This window comes from Strigops habroptila, chromosome 10 (genome assembly GCF_004027225.2).
Source record: "Strigops habroptila isolate Jane chromosome 10, bStrHab1.2.pri, whole genome shotgun sequence".
Taxonomy (NCBI): Eukaryota; Metazoa; Chordata; class Aves; order Psittaciformes; family Psittacidae; genus Strigops; species Strigops habroptila.
The window spans coordinates 38,789,975-38,806,343 of NC_046359.1; the positions used below are offsets into that span (position 1 = coordinate 38,789,975).

A 16,369-nucleotide genomic window follows, 5' to 3' on the forward strand; every position below is an offset into this window, starting at 1 on the left:
GGCATCCTACAAAAGAGAAATGGTTTAACAGCAAATTAAGAGATCTTTATTGTACTGGTTTAGTGAGTTCTTCACGTTGGCAAAAGGAGTTTGACTTGCCCAATGTCCTACATTTTGCAGGCTCTGATGGGGAATTGTCTCTGTTAGATGTCATTTGTGAGACCTTTTAAATCCCATTATCACAGCAGAGGGAATTCACAGAACTGGGACTCATTCTAACAAAGTCTTTGTGCTGCCACCAAAGCACTAGGAAGGCGAGCCAGAACCAGCTGCTCATTTGACCAGTAGAATAATTGCAAGTTTAACAAGGTATTTTGTTTACTGGCAAATTGCTCTTACATCAAGTACAGCAGACCCATGGTTTTTGGGCATGCTATAATAAGGTGTTTCTTTGTGCTGAACGTTATATGGTCTGGCTGCTAGAGAGCGTTGAGGAAAGAGTGTTACTCTATAGTATCCCATTGTGCCCTTGTAAAGACTCTGACATTTCTGTTAGGCATGTGCTCGTGTAAAGAGAATAGCAGGGGTTTTTTTTCTGCAATAAGTTACTGTGCTGACTGAAGTGAGAGATACTGATGTGAGGATCCAAAGTCTGAAGGCTCTTTAAAAATTGTCACATTCTGGGGGAGCAAATATGTGTGGATAATCAAAGGGACCAAGAATTTTCTTCATCAATTTCATAGACTGAGTTTTCTTACGTGAATCTGAGAATTAATGCACGTTCATACAGAGAGAGAGTAAAGTCAGGTCATGTTACAGGTTTATTTGAAGCCCTAATGTTCTTCTAAGATGTGTAGTATAGATATTTGTAGGTATGCTTTCAAGTCACTGCATACTGGAAATACTGAAGAAAAACAAGAGAATAGTGAGAAACCACTGACATTTGTACTCCAGCGTTTAAATTTGCTTTCCCTTTAGGCAGTAAGTGCAATAAGCAAGCAGAGCTCTTGTCCCTGAATTTTATTCTTTCCCCATGCTGCTTCTCTCACTGCATGTGCTTATCAGTTAATATAAATGCATTCAGTAAGCCTGTGTGTAGCCTGTAAGTAAGCCTTAGCACAATATAGGAAATTGTATATGATGATAACCCTTCACAGTGAAATAGGAGAATATGAGTAGAAGCTTAGCGCGTATGAGTAATCGTTACAGGTAGTTTATGCCAATTTAGTGTGAACTGGGCTAACTGGGAGTTAGATGACCAGAAGAGAGAAATGAGTTGGGACTTTTTACAGGCAGAAGGGTCAGAGGGAATGGCCTGACTGTGAAGTGGGCAGTACATGTAATTTTGTTAACTTCATCTAAAGGACTAAAATCCTGTCTTATTACTTTATTCAGATGTTCTACATTAGGAATTAGGCTGAAAGGGTGATTTGCCTTAAGATACCGTAGGTCTGATTTTGAACCCGTGCGGATGTTCTCATTTGCAAGTGCTCCAGTTAATGTATTGGGATTACCAGTGCAGCCATGTTAGATTCTCTGGACTATTTTTCTCTCTGAAAGCTGACCAAGCAGATTTGCACTGTTTGGTTTTTCCTCCCTCCAACCCCATCATAGAGAATTATGCAGTCAGGAATTGGCTCTGTGGGGCTGCAGGCTACCGAAAGTGGGAACTTCCCAAAGAACTGTGGTTTCTCTCTAAAATAATGGCTGGAATGGACAATCGTGCTCAGTCAGAAGTAACGCTTATGCCTATTTCACCTATGTTAGCAGTAATTTGGGTTTTTTCTTTTTCTTTTCCTCCCCCCACCTCCCATCCTCTGTTTTCTGCCTCTTGATTTTTTTTCTCTTTCAGTAGTGAGTCACAATTCACATTTGTTCTTTCCAGTTTTCAAAGTGATGTACATCAAGGTCGCTTCCCTTCTTAAAGTCATGACACCTTTGGGGATAAAAACAATGTGGGGATATTTGTTTTAGATAACCAAAATAAACAAAAAGCTGGATTATCCAATTATTGTTTATCCAGGAACTGGGTAAATCCAGTTCCTAAATATTTTGCTACTTAGCTGAGCCTTCTCTCACATTTATTATCTAGCAAAATTAGCATGTTTGCAAGCAAACAAAATATTGAAAAGACCAGTCGACAATATATGAAGAAACACGGTTTTAGTAAGGTTTGGAAAACAGAAGTCTGCTTCTTGCAAGTTGTTTTATTGTCAACATGCCAGAAGGCTGAAATGGTAACAGTTAAGACAAATGAATTTTTCTCTTGCATTTACGGGTGAATTAGGGAATAATGTCAGTATCAAAGAACAGCCTTTTTGATACTTTTATAAATACATAGTAAGTGAAGATGCTCATCAGTAGATAAGTGTTTTGTTCTTCTTCTGGAATACATCTAAGTAAATCTTGGTCTCATACAAATTTTATATGCTGCTCTCTTGTGACTTAGTGCATTAATTTAGTCTGGTGTAACTGTTAAGATATTTGACTTTTCATGGGTCAGTAAATTGAGGAGTGTGTTTCTCAAGCAGCTGAAATGGGAATGCAGAACTTTGTAATTTTAGTTGTACTGATGATGACCTTAATAAAATAGATCGCTGTTTCACAAGCATATATAGCTTATGCTTTCTCAGGACCCTTGACATCATGGTGATTGGATTGGCAAAAATATTTCATCAGCTAGATATGCAGTGTGGGTTCCTATGAATGGTATTCTTTGTACCTTATATGTCAGTGTTGTATTTGGTATTAATGTGAAAATCTTCGTGAGGGGGGTGGGGGGTGGGAACTAACAAGCCTTGCCTGGCTCTGGTTTTCTTAGATTAGAGAAAGTGTGTCAAAGGGAGAGCGTAGGGGAAGCTGCTGCCTTACCTGGGCAGATTTGGTGGAAAGATGGAGCACTTATTTCCAGAACATGTAATTTGTGCTTTTTGTGGTTATATTACATTTGCCTTGTAAGACTAAAAAAACCAAATGAAGTGCCTGCACAGAATGTACTGTGTTGCACAGCTTTGTATGAAAAGTACAGCAGAGACCTGTGTAGTGCTGGCCAGCCACTGTGGTTTCCATCACTGAGCCCTGAAGAAAGGAGGCAAAGTGGACCCCTCTTTCACCCCCAGGTGAACTGGGGCTGCATGCACTAAATATAAAAATAAATAAAAATAAATCTCACAGATTAAGACAGAGAAAATATCTTTGTTAAAGTCCTTTTACACTTGGTACATCCTGTGACTTTCACTGTCACTGAGCATCTTCTCAAGAGCTGTATTTTTAATGTTTATTTTAATACGTTCTGGTTAGCATCACTTTACAGGATAGCACCTTGGCAAGAATGTGTATATGTGTGTTCCTCTGACCTTATGTTGTTTTTCTTGGTTATTTCCAAAGGTGTGTAATAGAAAAGGCTATTGATGGGCAGACTGTGTTCAAACTCACAATCTCTGAGAAAGAGGCCATGTTTTATTATCGCACAGTAAATGGTTTGCAGCCACCAATAAAAGTAATGACACTGGGGAGAATTCTTGTGAAGAAATGGATTCATCTTAGTGTGCAGGTGAGTAAAATAAAAACTGCTTAATATTTGTTGAAATACAACATGTGTGTGAGTGGTATAACTGTATAAATATAAAAGAGTAAATTGGGGGATGTAAATGAGAACTCTTGAGTCTTGGAGGCAAGTATCTTGATTTGGGAACTCATTTTGAGGCCGTTAATAATTTAGCACTGAAAAGAAATGCTGCGCCCAGTCTTCTGAACAAACAAGACTGAAAATTCTCACTCTTTAGAACACAAGTATTTGGGGAGAATAAAAGCTACTTATTTCTAACATTACCAGTAAGTATTTGGTCTCTGAAATTATTTCCTTAAAAAGAGGATATCATCCTTATCTGTACATTCTGATGTACTTGTCTTACAGAGGAGTGCACATAAGCAAAAGTGTGTGAGTGTGCAGGATCAAGCAAGTGAGGAAGTTAGAGCTATTACCTCTTACTTTAGACATCTGATTCAGAATGGTTCAAACACAATGCTCGTGTTCTAAAAGTCTTCTGTTGACATAACTTTTTAATAAGTGTACAAATATCCATTGAGGATAAAGCAAAATTGAGTTTGTTAAAATTTAAACTGTATGTACAAAAATCAGTAAACAAACACAGAAGAAATTAAAATTCAGTTGTTTGCATGTCTTGTAATTCCCAACAGATGGTCTAGTAAATTCTATTTGTAAGCCAAGTTCAACTAATAATTATAAACCACAATTATCAGGTATTGAAATGTTTATCTTCTTCCTTCCTTCATTTCCTTTATCCGTTCTATTAAATTTCATTTAGTTTACAGCAAAATCAAGCATAGTTTTGCTGCTTTCTTGAAACTTGCTAAAAGGTATTGACTGTGATTGGGGTTTTTAGTGCTGATCTTGTCACTTGTAAGAAGTATTGAAGCTGACATCTTGATTTTTTTGCAGTTTTCTTTTTTTTCCAGGATAACAGCATGGGTAGTGCAAATAAGATTTTGGCTGTTGGATTAAAAGAGTGACCTTAAGTTAGAACTAATGAACTTTACACTTCAAACACTCCAAGGGTGCTATATTGCTGCTGTTGCTGTCAGCTGCATTTTGTACTAGCCTCAGAAACTGCTAAAGCTTGGGATAGCTAAGTGAAGAGTGAAAGGGCTGGATTTAAGTACACACACATATCTTGAATTGTATTACAAAGAACCCTCAAGCACTCTGTAGAATTTAGACCTTTGCTTCTGTGGGGGAATTTGTTCAATGCATAGCTGGAGTAAAGAAGTGTAGCTTCTAGAAGTGTAGCTTCTAGAAGTGTAGCTTCTAGAAGTGTAGCTTCTAGAAGTGTAGCTTCTAGAAGTGTAGCTTCTAGAAGTGTAGCTTCTAGAAGTGTAGCTTCTAGAAGTGTAGCTTCTAGAAGTGTAGCTTCTAGAAGTGTAGCTTCTAGAAGTGTAGCTTCTAGAAGTGTAGCTTCTAGAAGTGTAGCTTCTAGAAGTGTAGCTTCTAGAAGTGTAGCTTCTAGAAGTGTAGCTTCTAGAAGTGTAGCTTCTAGAAGTGTAGCTTCTAGAAGTGTAGCTTCTAGAAGTGTAGCTTCTAGAAGTGTAGCTTCTAGAAGTGTAGCTTCTAGAAGTGTAGCTTCTAGAAGTGTAGCTTCTAGAAGTGTAGCTTCTAGAAGTGTAGCTTCTAGAAGTGTAGCTTCTAGAAGTGTAGCTTCTAGACCCTTACAGGCTTAATACCTTTCCCAAGTTTCTGAGCTCAGTGTAAAACTTTACATTCTGTGGTTTGTGGTATTGTAGGATTCAACTTTTAACTATCATTCAAGATGATAGTGGCTGCAGCATGATCTATGTAGCACTAGGTCTGGCTATGAAACTTTAGGCAAAGGGTTTAGGGATTTTTTGGTGCTTGGGGTTTTTTGTGGTGTGGGTTTTCATTGTTTTTCCCTCCTTCACTTTTAGCAGCAGTCCAAAAGCATTTTTGTCTATGAATGGAGAGAAAAATGGAAAATGAGAATGGGAGACACCATGCAAAAATAATATTCATATGCTATTGTTTGTGTCTTCAGGCATTAATAATATTTGATGATCATAGATATTTATATCTCATGATGATACATATATTTGAATACAGGCGTTTCCTTAAGCTGGTGAAACTGTCTTCTGAAGATAAAGCGCTATGTAGTTTTGTAGGTATGGGCATGCAGAGAAGACACACTTCTCTGGGCTGTAGATGGGCTATGTGGTGTAGATGCAGCAGAGGAGGGCTATATGCAGTAATGACCTACTACTACTTTGAGCTTTTCCAAGTAAGTCAGACCATGTAGACTTCCGTGCTGTTCTGTTCAGGCAAAACTGCCTCTGATACCTGTAAAGGATTAGCAATCTCAGTTCTGTGTCACTGTTGTAGGCATAACCTTTATTTTCTAGCAAAGACAAGCCATAGGACTGAGCTCTATGGGTAGTAAGTTAGGAAAGTTTGCAGTCATCCTACAGCCATACTAGTTTGAAATAGGTATGGTGTTATCAGTGTAGTTGCTATATAACCTCCTTCTACAGAAACAAAAAGGAAATTGTTGTTGAATGTGAGATGTCATGTATGTGACTGTGATGTTTAGCCACAAGCTATTAGGTTTAACTAAACTAACAGCAGAATTAGCACCTTTTTAAGTAGTTTGCAGATTTTGGAACATTTTGGGGCATTCTTTTTATTTGGGATTTAGCCAGAGAGATGTGCCCTGACATAAAAATAAATTAATCAATCTATTCAGACTTGTTTGACAGCTAAGTACAACTAAGTACTGCTCCTAACAAGACAGCTGAAAATGTGGAATGAGTATATTTTTGTGCATGTAACAGAACTTACATATGTGCAAAAAGTGTAATTAAAAAGAAAGAAAAAAGGAGCGAATAGCTGCAGTGACACATGTGGAGTTGTAGCACCCCTAAAAACCTCATCTGTGAATTTAAGAGGGAGAGGGTTGGGATGCAATGCTGCTATGCTAACCAGAAATTCTATTCTTTATGAAGCATAGTAGGCACAAGCTATTCAGATTATTTTTAAGTATGTACTTTTACAGCTTTTAGGTAATACAATTCAGATACTGGTGGTAACTGAAGATGTGTGCAATAACGTCTCTTGTTTATTATGAACATGTTTTAACTTTATGCCAGAGGTGTGAGCATCTACCTAGTGGCAGTTGGTTTGTTTCTCCAAAATTTAAGTTAGAAGCATTAAACACTGCAATTAATATCTCTGGCTTTCAATATGCATCGCTTTTCTGGTAGATGAAGCATATTTGGTCCTTGTACAACCCTTCTTAACACTATACCCCTTCTCTCACATTCTGTGGCCATTTAGGTCTGTGTAGGAAACACTGGTGACAACAGTGGGTCAAAACAGTTTTCTTGTAAACTGTATTGGATATAAATTTGACCAGATATTCTCCACAGCGTATTGGAAGGCACTGTTCAAAGCCATGCACAATATTACATGTTTGGTCAACAGGGAGGATGAAAAGGTTTTGGCATGGCACCTTGTTGTTCACTGGTGGCAGACCAAATTACAGATATGTCTGATTTGGGGTGAGTCTGATTCAGGACAGAAGGGCTTTTTTCTGAATGCTGGCACTTACTAACACGGTTAGCAAACAGGGGTGTCTAATGGGTCCTGCCCCTGAGAAAAAAGCACTTCTTCTTGGTTGGCTCACAGGGAATTTGTGCGTCTTGTTTGTAATGGTGCTTGGGGATGGATGGGGAGGGCTGGCTGGCACATCCAGTGGCTGCAACCAAAGGATCGGGAACCGACACACAAGGATTTGCGTGCCAAGTTGTGGACAGGCATAACATCTAAGGGAAGACTGTGGGATTTGAGTTTGATAAGTGTTCATGGCAGATGGGTGAATTTTTGTGTTTGTTTTTCAGCAGGTTGGTTGTAGTTTGTGAAGAGTGTGTGAGTGAGGGATGTAGCTGACCATGAGCGAGCTCTACCAAGGAGCTAGGGTCCAAGTCTATCTCTGAACACAGTTATGCTTAATATGAGGCTGATGTGGGCCAAAAGTCTCCAAAGCCAAGCAGTCAGTAGGAGCTGGGACCCTCAAATGGCAGTTCCTGTGGTCAGTAGGAGAAACTGAAATATTTGTGCGTAAGTGCAAGGCAACAGGCACCATGACAGGGGAGTGTGAAGTATTGGTTACAGATGTGAAACTAAATTTATAGAGAGCAGAAATATGGTCAGGTGGCAGATATGTTTGGAATTTGGGTATAACAGCATACTCAGGAATGATAAAAATGAAAGCTAAATGGTGGAATAGCACCAAATAGTAATTCAATTATAAGAGGGAAGGAAAAAAGAAAGGACAGCACAGATTAAAAATAATTTCTTTGGAATAAAATCCAGGGGAAGAGAAGGCTAGTAAATTAAATCTACCGTGGTAATCTAGGAATTTAAATCCTTGGGTTCGGATTTAGATGTGAAATTTGTTAGAGAGAACTACTACTAAGAACTGTGTCATTGCAGAGACTTATTTTCCAGTTCATAGCTGGGAAATTAAAGTTCTGCTAACAGGGCCCAAACATTCCTGCATGCTCTGCATGAAAGATTTCTTCATCAAGTAGTTGTTATAACAGAAATTCTGGATAGCAGTTTTGTTATGTGATGAGGGCATTATTAGAGATGTGAGTCTCAATGTTGAGTATTTATAACTAAACCCAGATGAAACAGAAGAATGAACAGACCTTTGGGGTTTTCAAAAAGAACAAACAAATGGGCCTATTTGAATAAAACAAGGTGAACTGCAGAGCCCAGAGATTGAATGGGAAAAAGACATGAAGGTTGTTAAAAATAAAAATAATAGAATTAAGAGGAATCTGTGCCCTTAAAGGAAAAAAAAATCGGAGATGTGGTGCCCAGGCTTATCTGAGTGAATAAGCGCCTTTGCAGTTAGAGATGGCAGAGTCTGCAGGCACTGGGGAATGGGGAGACAAATTCACAGAGAATGCTATGTAGGAATAGAAATAAAGCTGGAAAGGTGTCAAGCTGAATTAGACATAGTAATGACTGTCAAATAGTAAGAACTTCTTACTTTTTTTTTGTGTAAGAAGGCAAGACTTGTGTACAATGAAGGTGTGCTTGAGATTAAAGATGATTTGAGTGAGTTCCACAAAATAAAGACACACTCTGTTTCTGTTTTCAATAATGATAATGATAACAGCCACAAAGCAAAACCAAGCCAGGTAACAAAAATGAATGTATGGAAACAGAAGTGCTCATAAAGGGGTAGAAACACGAATGTGCAAGCTTATTGTGTACATGCTGATACAATCAGATAGTCTTTGTCCAAAAAATTCTGAAAGAACTGGTACATAAAATCCTTTGACAATGAGATATTTTATGCAAATCTCCCAAGTCAGAGGCAGACCTATGATGTTTACATTGAGTGTCATGGACTGATGCTGGCCATCAGCCAGGCAGCCGGGTCCCCCTTGCCCAGAGAGAGAATAGCAATAGAAAAAGTGAGAACACTCATTAAAGAAAGGGTGGAGGGAGGGAACAAATAATGCAAAGGCAATAGATCACTCACTACCTCCTACAAGCAGACCACTGCCCAGCCAGTCTCTGAGCAGCAGACACCTCGGAAGTAAAACCCCTGTCTCCACAAAGTCCTTCTACCACCCCAGTTTTTGTTGCTAAGCATGAGGTTATACTGTATGGAATATCCCTTTGGTCAGTTTGGGTTAACTGTCCCGGCTGTGTTCCCTCCCAGCTTGTTGGCCCAACCCTAGCTTACTGCTGAGGTGGGAGGGGGGGCAGAGTAGGAAAAGAGAAAGGCTTGATGCTGTTCAAGCACTCTTCAGCAATAGCCAAAATATTAGTATGTTATCAGTGGTGGTTTAGGCACAAATTCAGAATGCAGCATCATACAGGGTGTTGTGAAGAAATTTAGCTCTGTCCCAGCCAGAGCCCATAAAAAGAGGAAGGAAAAATGATCTTGGCAATGCAGACCTATTTGTCTTGGCATGGTGGCATATGAGGATTTAGAAAAGATCTTTGAAGGAATAAAGATGTGGTGCTAAGTGAAAAGGGGGATAAAATGCAGCGTGGATTTACTAAGGGTAGCTCATCACTGTCTAACCTCTTAGCTTTTTTTTGATGAGAAAACTGATTTTCAGGCAAAGCAAATGTGTCAGATTTCCTCTATCTGGAGTTCAGTTTAGCATTGATGTGACAATCCATGGAAGTTGTAGAGTCAAAGGTTATGCTCATGGGGAGGGTTGGCAATAGATACTGCTCAAAGGAACTTGCTTATAATCCTGGGGAGGGGGCAGGCAAAAAGGCAATTGAATTCCTTGGGAAATTAGTCTTCGGACCAGCCTTGTGTTATATTTTTGTTAATGATCTTGGCAGAAATATTTAGAGTGTACTAGCTGGTAACATAATGTGGAGAGATATCAGAAGGAGGAACAGAAAGATGTCATACAGGAAGATCGGCATGACTGAAAGGACTAGGGTAACTGTCATGAAATAAAATTTGATATTACAAAATGCAAAGTAATGAACTTGAAATCCTTCACAAAATGTCTTGCTAAGTAGTTAATCATTAGAAAGCTGCTGAAGTAGTAGTCCCAGGTGGTGATGATGGGTTACTAGTATGATGTGGCTGTAAAAAAGGCATGTGCTGTGGAAATGTATCAGAACAGGCATTCCCAGTAGTGGGAGAAAAGCATCATTGATGCTGCTCTAGACTCAGGTGACATTTCATGCAACATGTTAGGTAAAATTTCCATCATTTGCATTTAAGTAATGTGCTACGAAGCCTATGAAGACAGTGAAAGGCTTTATTGAGGCCTTACAGAAGATGATTTGGAGAACCTTCTGTTGGGAATGGACTGTAATGATGAGCAGGAGGTCACGCAGTTTTCTTTAAATCTGTTGGAGGTAAACAGCAGGCAGACAAAAGGACTATTTAAGTTGGAAACAGTCTGTTCTATTGCAGTAGAGTGTTTCTGAAAAAAGCATTCTGATCAGAATAGTGGAGATAAGAAAATGTTTGGTGGGGTTGTTTTTCGGTTGTTTTAAATTTTAATTCAGTAACTTTCGTAAAGAGGATAATGTGCATCCCAGAAAAAGATGGGAATTCATATCAATCTGTTATGTTGGTGAGCTGTGGGTTTTTTTCTTTTTCTCCCCTTTTCGTGCAATATTACTGTAACTGCTGCTGCCAGCGGGATGTTGGACCTAAGTCACTGATAGTCTTGGAATGGACTTGGAAAAAGCTACTTGAGCCTAGGTGGCATCAGCCTAAGAGTAACTTCGTACTTTTTAATAGTTTATGCAGACTTCTCAATATGCGGATAGCTGTTGGCTGTCCATTTCTTTATACTAAATAAACCATTTGAGAAACGTCATCCTTGAAAAGTTCCGCTGAGGTACGTTGAAGTGGATTTGCAACAAAAGTGAATTTTGACCATTTTCTTTCTGCTCTCTGATCAGTATGATTCTTTTTTTCTCCAAGTCTTGTCTGCCTTTATTTTCCACTGCTTATGATTTGCAAATGAACTTATCTTTTCATTTTGCAATATCAAATAATTTGTTTTTGGTTTTGGTTTTTTTTTTAAGGCCATCAATTGTGGATATTCCTTCTTGAAATTACTGCCACTATTCTAGTTGATTTTAGTTGGTGAGGATCAAGTTCTTCAGGCTTCTGAAAGTTTTAGAGTCCTTCTGTATGTTTGATCTTGATTTATGGCTATTTATCACTGTATCTTCTTAGCTATATATTAGCAAAACCTCTGATTGAAGGTTCATAGTGGAGTAAAGGCTATATAGCCTTAAAAGAATCTGATATGCACTGAAGTGAAACCTCAGGAAATCTGGTGTCAAAAACTGGTGTTTTTGAAAACATAGCAGTGCATGACTAAGGCCAGTTGTGTACCTCATTGTGTCTGCATAGTGATATCAATATCAGATTCGCACCACTTAGTAACAGCAGCTCCATTATGTGTTTTCTTTTTCAGAGTCACTGTTAAGGGTCTCTCACTTTCCCTTTGATACTTCAGAATTTCTTTAACCAGTTAAGAAGAGTGGAGTTTAAACATGAATTTTCAGATACAGCCAGGGCTGCTGAAAGAGGAGGTTCTTTGAGAACATGTCAGATTGATGGTTTTGTTTCATATGTAGTGTCTCTAATTATAAAAATAGGTTTTTTTACTGGCCTTTATTTTGCCTGATCATATCTATGTAACTCTGCCATGTTTTGGCAGACTATAGCACATTAAAAGCTTTAGAAAGTAAGTTTAAAATCTAGATGCAGAGAGGTAACCATGACTGAATTATTCTCCTGGGAGGAAAATGCTCTTAGAGTGCCTATTGAAATCAGCATTATCATTTCAATACATGTCAAATATGAGTCATTTCCTAGTTTAGGCAAAATTTCTTTATAAATCTTTAAATCTTCCAGTTCTTTCAAGAAAAGGTTAAAGTACTTATGATTTAATGAGACCGCTTTACATCATAACTGTTTTGACTATCAAGAGAAAACTTGTCCTTTCCAATTTGTGAAATCTTTTTATTTTGTGCACAAGTTTCTGAATAGTTTTAGGTTTATATTAAAAGCAAAGAACTTGAGACTTAAAACCAGAGTGGAAAACATTTATTCTATACACTCTGTGTATGTATTATTAAATATGAAGTGTTTTAAACTGTATATTCCCTAAGTTTAGTAAGGACATGAGGAAGCAAGAAAGCATTTTAATTTAAATCACTGTTTGAAGTCATCACTTAGTATCTATTAGTAGTTTTGTCAGTCTCAAGAAGGGAGAGGAGAGCTTGCATCAATTCTACATGTTAGAGCTTCTTGTCTACTGATTACAATTGTGTGTTGACAATATTTAGGAGGATGCAGCTTGTCCATATGGTGGGTGCTTATGCTCCCAACAGACAGCAGAAATAAAACACATTACCGTCTGTAATGTACCTGAATGTTTGTTTGGAGAACTGTTCATAGAAACAGTGGGCATAGCTCTTTTGGCAGCTGCTTCATCATTAAATCTGCTATAGTTGCAAGCCTTTGAGATATTGCTGCTGAACTTGCAGCCTTGGAGTTGTTTGATATTAGTAACTTGCTGTGCAGCATCCAGAAGTCCTACTCTAGTGCTTGCCTCTTCTTCTTCTGGTCCATGGGTATTAGGTTGTTAACTGTGTTGATTTGAAAGCTCTTTGTTGTTATAACTTCAGCTTCTTGGGAAAATGGGATATTTCCTAGATGCCTTCATCTTCTCTTCAATTATACCATCTCTTAAACTACTACTTCTTTTTTTTTTGCCTGAATATGAGTTCAGGCAAGTTCTTGCATATTTGCAGATTTAGATTTAGCTGCCTAGGAACACAAGACAAGGAACTTCATCTGGGCTGAGATTTTAATATCAGAGAATGCCAAAAATACAGGTTTTGTCTATGCCATTTTGACTAAACTTCTGGAAATTGTGAATGTTTTTTTTTTCAATTGCAAATGCAAATCCCACTGAAGATTACTCAGACTCTATAATATGTATGGTAAGAATGGAATTAGTCATTTGTATGACCAGTGCTGGATGGAGGTAGTCTTGAATGGTTTGCAGAAGCTGTGCTTGATTTGTCTGGAGAGTTTCAGATGAGATTTGAAATCCATCAAGTTTCAATTTGTTTTACAAGCAGTTTGCTTCTTTATACAAAAATATGTGGTAGCCAATTAAATTGTATTTTTAATAATGGAAGCACTATGTTAAGAATGATTTGCCTTCTTTCTTTCTCCTAGTCTCAAATGTTTAAATGTCCTGCAATTCTAAAGGTTGTATTTTCGGCATTTGGTGTGGTTTTTGTGGCTTTTTTTTTTAATCTAATTTTTGTTTTTTAGATAAAAATGAGCAGAGATGAACAATGGTATGTGCTACTCTAGAATTGTGTGTGTGTGTGTTTAGTTAGGAAATAACTTTCAGACTTCCTAAGCATACTGTAACTTTTTTATTGATAATTAATAGCTGTGAATCAAACTTCTAGTGACCATTGTAATATGCAATACATCATATATTTGCTGTATTCTTTTTTTTAATACAACCTATCTATACATATGTATATATCTATTCAAATAGTTGTCTCAATTCTGAATTGGCCTATTTTTCCACATGCTGTTTGTTCAATTGTGTGCAGAATCATGAGACCTTGCCTGTTTGACCCTTGGTGGTACTGGTAGCATTTCAAAGAATGGCACTGGCTTTGATCTTCTGCTTCCTGAATTAAAGCCAAAATATTTCATGCTTGAACCTCTGCTCTGTTCTTTCCAGTGGTATTTAGGGGTACCCTTGCTATTGACTGTGACTGTAGGTGACCTTCTGTATCTTGTGAGGTTCATTGTTGTTGCACCTGTAGGCAAATCAGCATGTGATATTCAGTGGCAGCATAGATCAAACTATCAATATTGGTCCTAATTTGACATTTCAGAGCTACAAGCTTCTATCTCTTTCCACTGAAATTCTTACCCTTAAGATCTATCTTCTGTACTCATCGATATGTGCCTTTCTCTTTCTAGCTTGTTGATCAGGTCCCATGGGACTTTTGTGGTTCTTGGAGTCAGGACTAGTCAAAAGAAAAAGTCTTTCACCTCTCTAAGCTTCTCTAGGTGGCCTGCTTGAGTCTTGATAGTAGATATTCAGTTTTTCATGTTGTTACTTACTTGTGCCTTATGCACATATCTCTTGTCTGTAAGGCAGGTAATCATGTGTGTAACAGGACAGTAAACTTGATTACCACTCTTCTGGATTTCTAAGTGCATTTTATTATATTTGAAGGGATTTTATCCTTTTCCTTAAATTGTGTTTGTTGGTATCCTCATCTTTGCTGTACATTAGTAATTTTCCTGGCCTATCTGTGCCTTAACTCAAGGCCTGTGTACTGAATCACAGAGGAAACCACTATGAACTTTGAGCAGCCTCCTGTGGTCCTTTCCTGGCCCATCTCCAACCAAATGTGGTTGGGGGAGCTGCTGCATGAACTTTTCCCCTTAGCTTTTTCCAAAAATGAGATACCAACAGTAAGCTACCAAAACACAGTCTTCCGAAGTTAGATTTGGTTTATGTTCGGTTAACAGCACAGTTTGGATCTAATGAAAAGCTTTACTGCTAAGATGCTTAATAACTCTGGAGAAAAGCAGTTATTATCCAAAAATGAAAATTGAAGTTTACAGTGAATTGTCATCAAAAAGAGTGTTGGAGAGTTATAGTACAAAGGAATAATTGAATGACTGTTTCTAAAGGACTTTGTGATGGAAGGAAGAAAGCAGAGTACAGAGGAGGAGGGAAGGGCCTGAAGTGAGGTTGTTGGGAGGGATATGACAGGAATCAAAGGCAGAATTTTGTGGATCCTTGACCATGAAGAGAAACTAAGCCTTGGAAGAAAAGATGAGACTTTGTTTGCAAAAATCTCTAAACTGGATACATGGGACTTTGTGGGCAAGGCATTCAGAGGGCAAGAATAATTGCTTTCTTCTTATGTAAATCATCACAAAAAAAGGACACAGGGATGGATTTTCAACCTTCTAGTCCCAGCAGAGCTGTTCGGCTGTTGTAGAATGAATATATTCTTGCATTAGATTTGGGAATGACTTACAAATCTCAGTACTGAGCAGCGCTAAGTGGTGCAAAATTCTTCACATATCATCAGCTCAAGACTAGAATTTAGTATAGAGTTGATGGTGTAATACAGGGTTAATAATTGTACATTAATAACAGCTCCCTTCATTTGTGTAGGTATCTGCTTATTTGACTAGTGAAGCACGGAGGCTTTATTCAGAAGGGATGTTTCATTTGACATCTACATCTCATCCCTAATTTACATGATTACAAGTAGTTCAGGAAAATTCAGAATCAGTGGTTGTGCTGTATTTTAAAAGGAGGGGGCAGAGAGAAAATGTGCATTGTTATGAGATTATCTAAAATGTACTTTCAGAGCTTTTGTTTCAATTAATTTTGTCAAGTCTATGTAGCTGTTTCAGCTGCTAAAAAGCAGCTTGTTGAATCCTTAATACTTATCTCCTTTCATATTACTATAGCCAGATCTTGGATCTGATTTGTTCTGTGACTTGGGGAAAATAGAGTCATCATGCAGCAAGCAAGAAAGCAATTGTTTTCCATGTATTTTCAGATCTGATGTCTAGCATCCTCTTATGTTTTATTGTTTGGAACTCGCAGCACAAAGATCACTTGTTAAACCTTACCATGTAAAAAGAACAGAGATTGGTTAAAATAGAGCAAAGCTTATTAGTTAATTACTTCATTTTTTTACAGAACCTGTATTTGCAATTTTGAGCTCTTGAGTTCTGCCACTCCCCTGCCCAGATGTTTGTGCTATCCTGAGGCATCAGTAGTAGATTGATAGAGCTCTACTGACACAAGCAATAAAGAATATTTTTCATTGATACAGTGCTGGTTAGGATAGAAAGTGGCAGAGCTGTAGTTAATCAGTTTACCATTAATTACTTGATACTACTGAAATTACTGGTGAGGTGCTCACCAACAAAAGCTCAAATCAAAATAGCCTACCAGTAATTGGAATGCATGTTCCGTAGCATGAAGGATCACTAAATCTCTGATTCAACTGTTTATTTTGAAAACCATGTTTACTTTTAAAAGTACTAATTCTTTAGGAATACAGACCATTTCAAAACCTCTCTCTTTTTGCATTAATCTTTCTTTGTCAGCCTTGTTTATCAGATAATTGACAGTGTGGGTTATATCACTCAGTTTTTAACACAGTACTAGAAACTACCCCTGTCCCTCTGTCCAAAAAAATTAACAACAGGCATGATTCTTCTTCTGGATCTTTCTGCTTGCTGTTACTTGCATCTTTGCATCAAGAAGGCTTCATTCATGAAATAACTATTAGTTTTTCTCAAGG

At 37.9% G+C, this 16,369-nt stretch overlaps 1 protein-coding gene across 1 annotated transcript in view; it reads left to right on the forward strand.

Moving 5' to 3' along the window:
• USH2A (usherin) overlaps positions 1–16,369 on the forward strand; it is a 367,116-nt gene that overhangs the window by 2,395 nt on the left and 348,352 nt on the right. Inside the window, exon 2 of the mRNA XM_030499989.1 lies at positions 3,328–3,493. Coding sequence (XP_030355849.1) covers positions 3,328–3,493 — 166 coding nt within the window. The remainder of the gene's footprint in view (positions 1–3,327; positions 3,494–16,369) is intronic.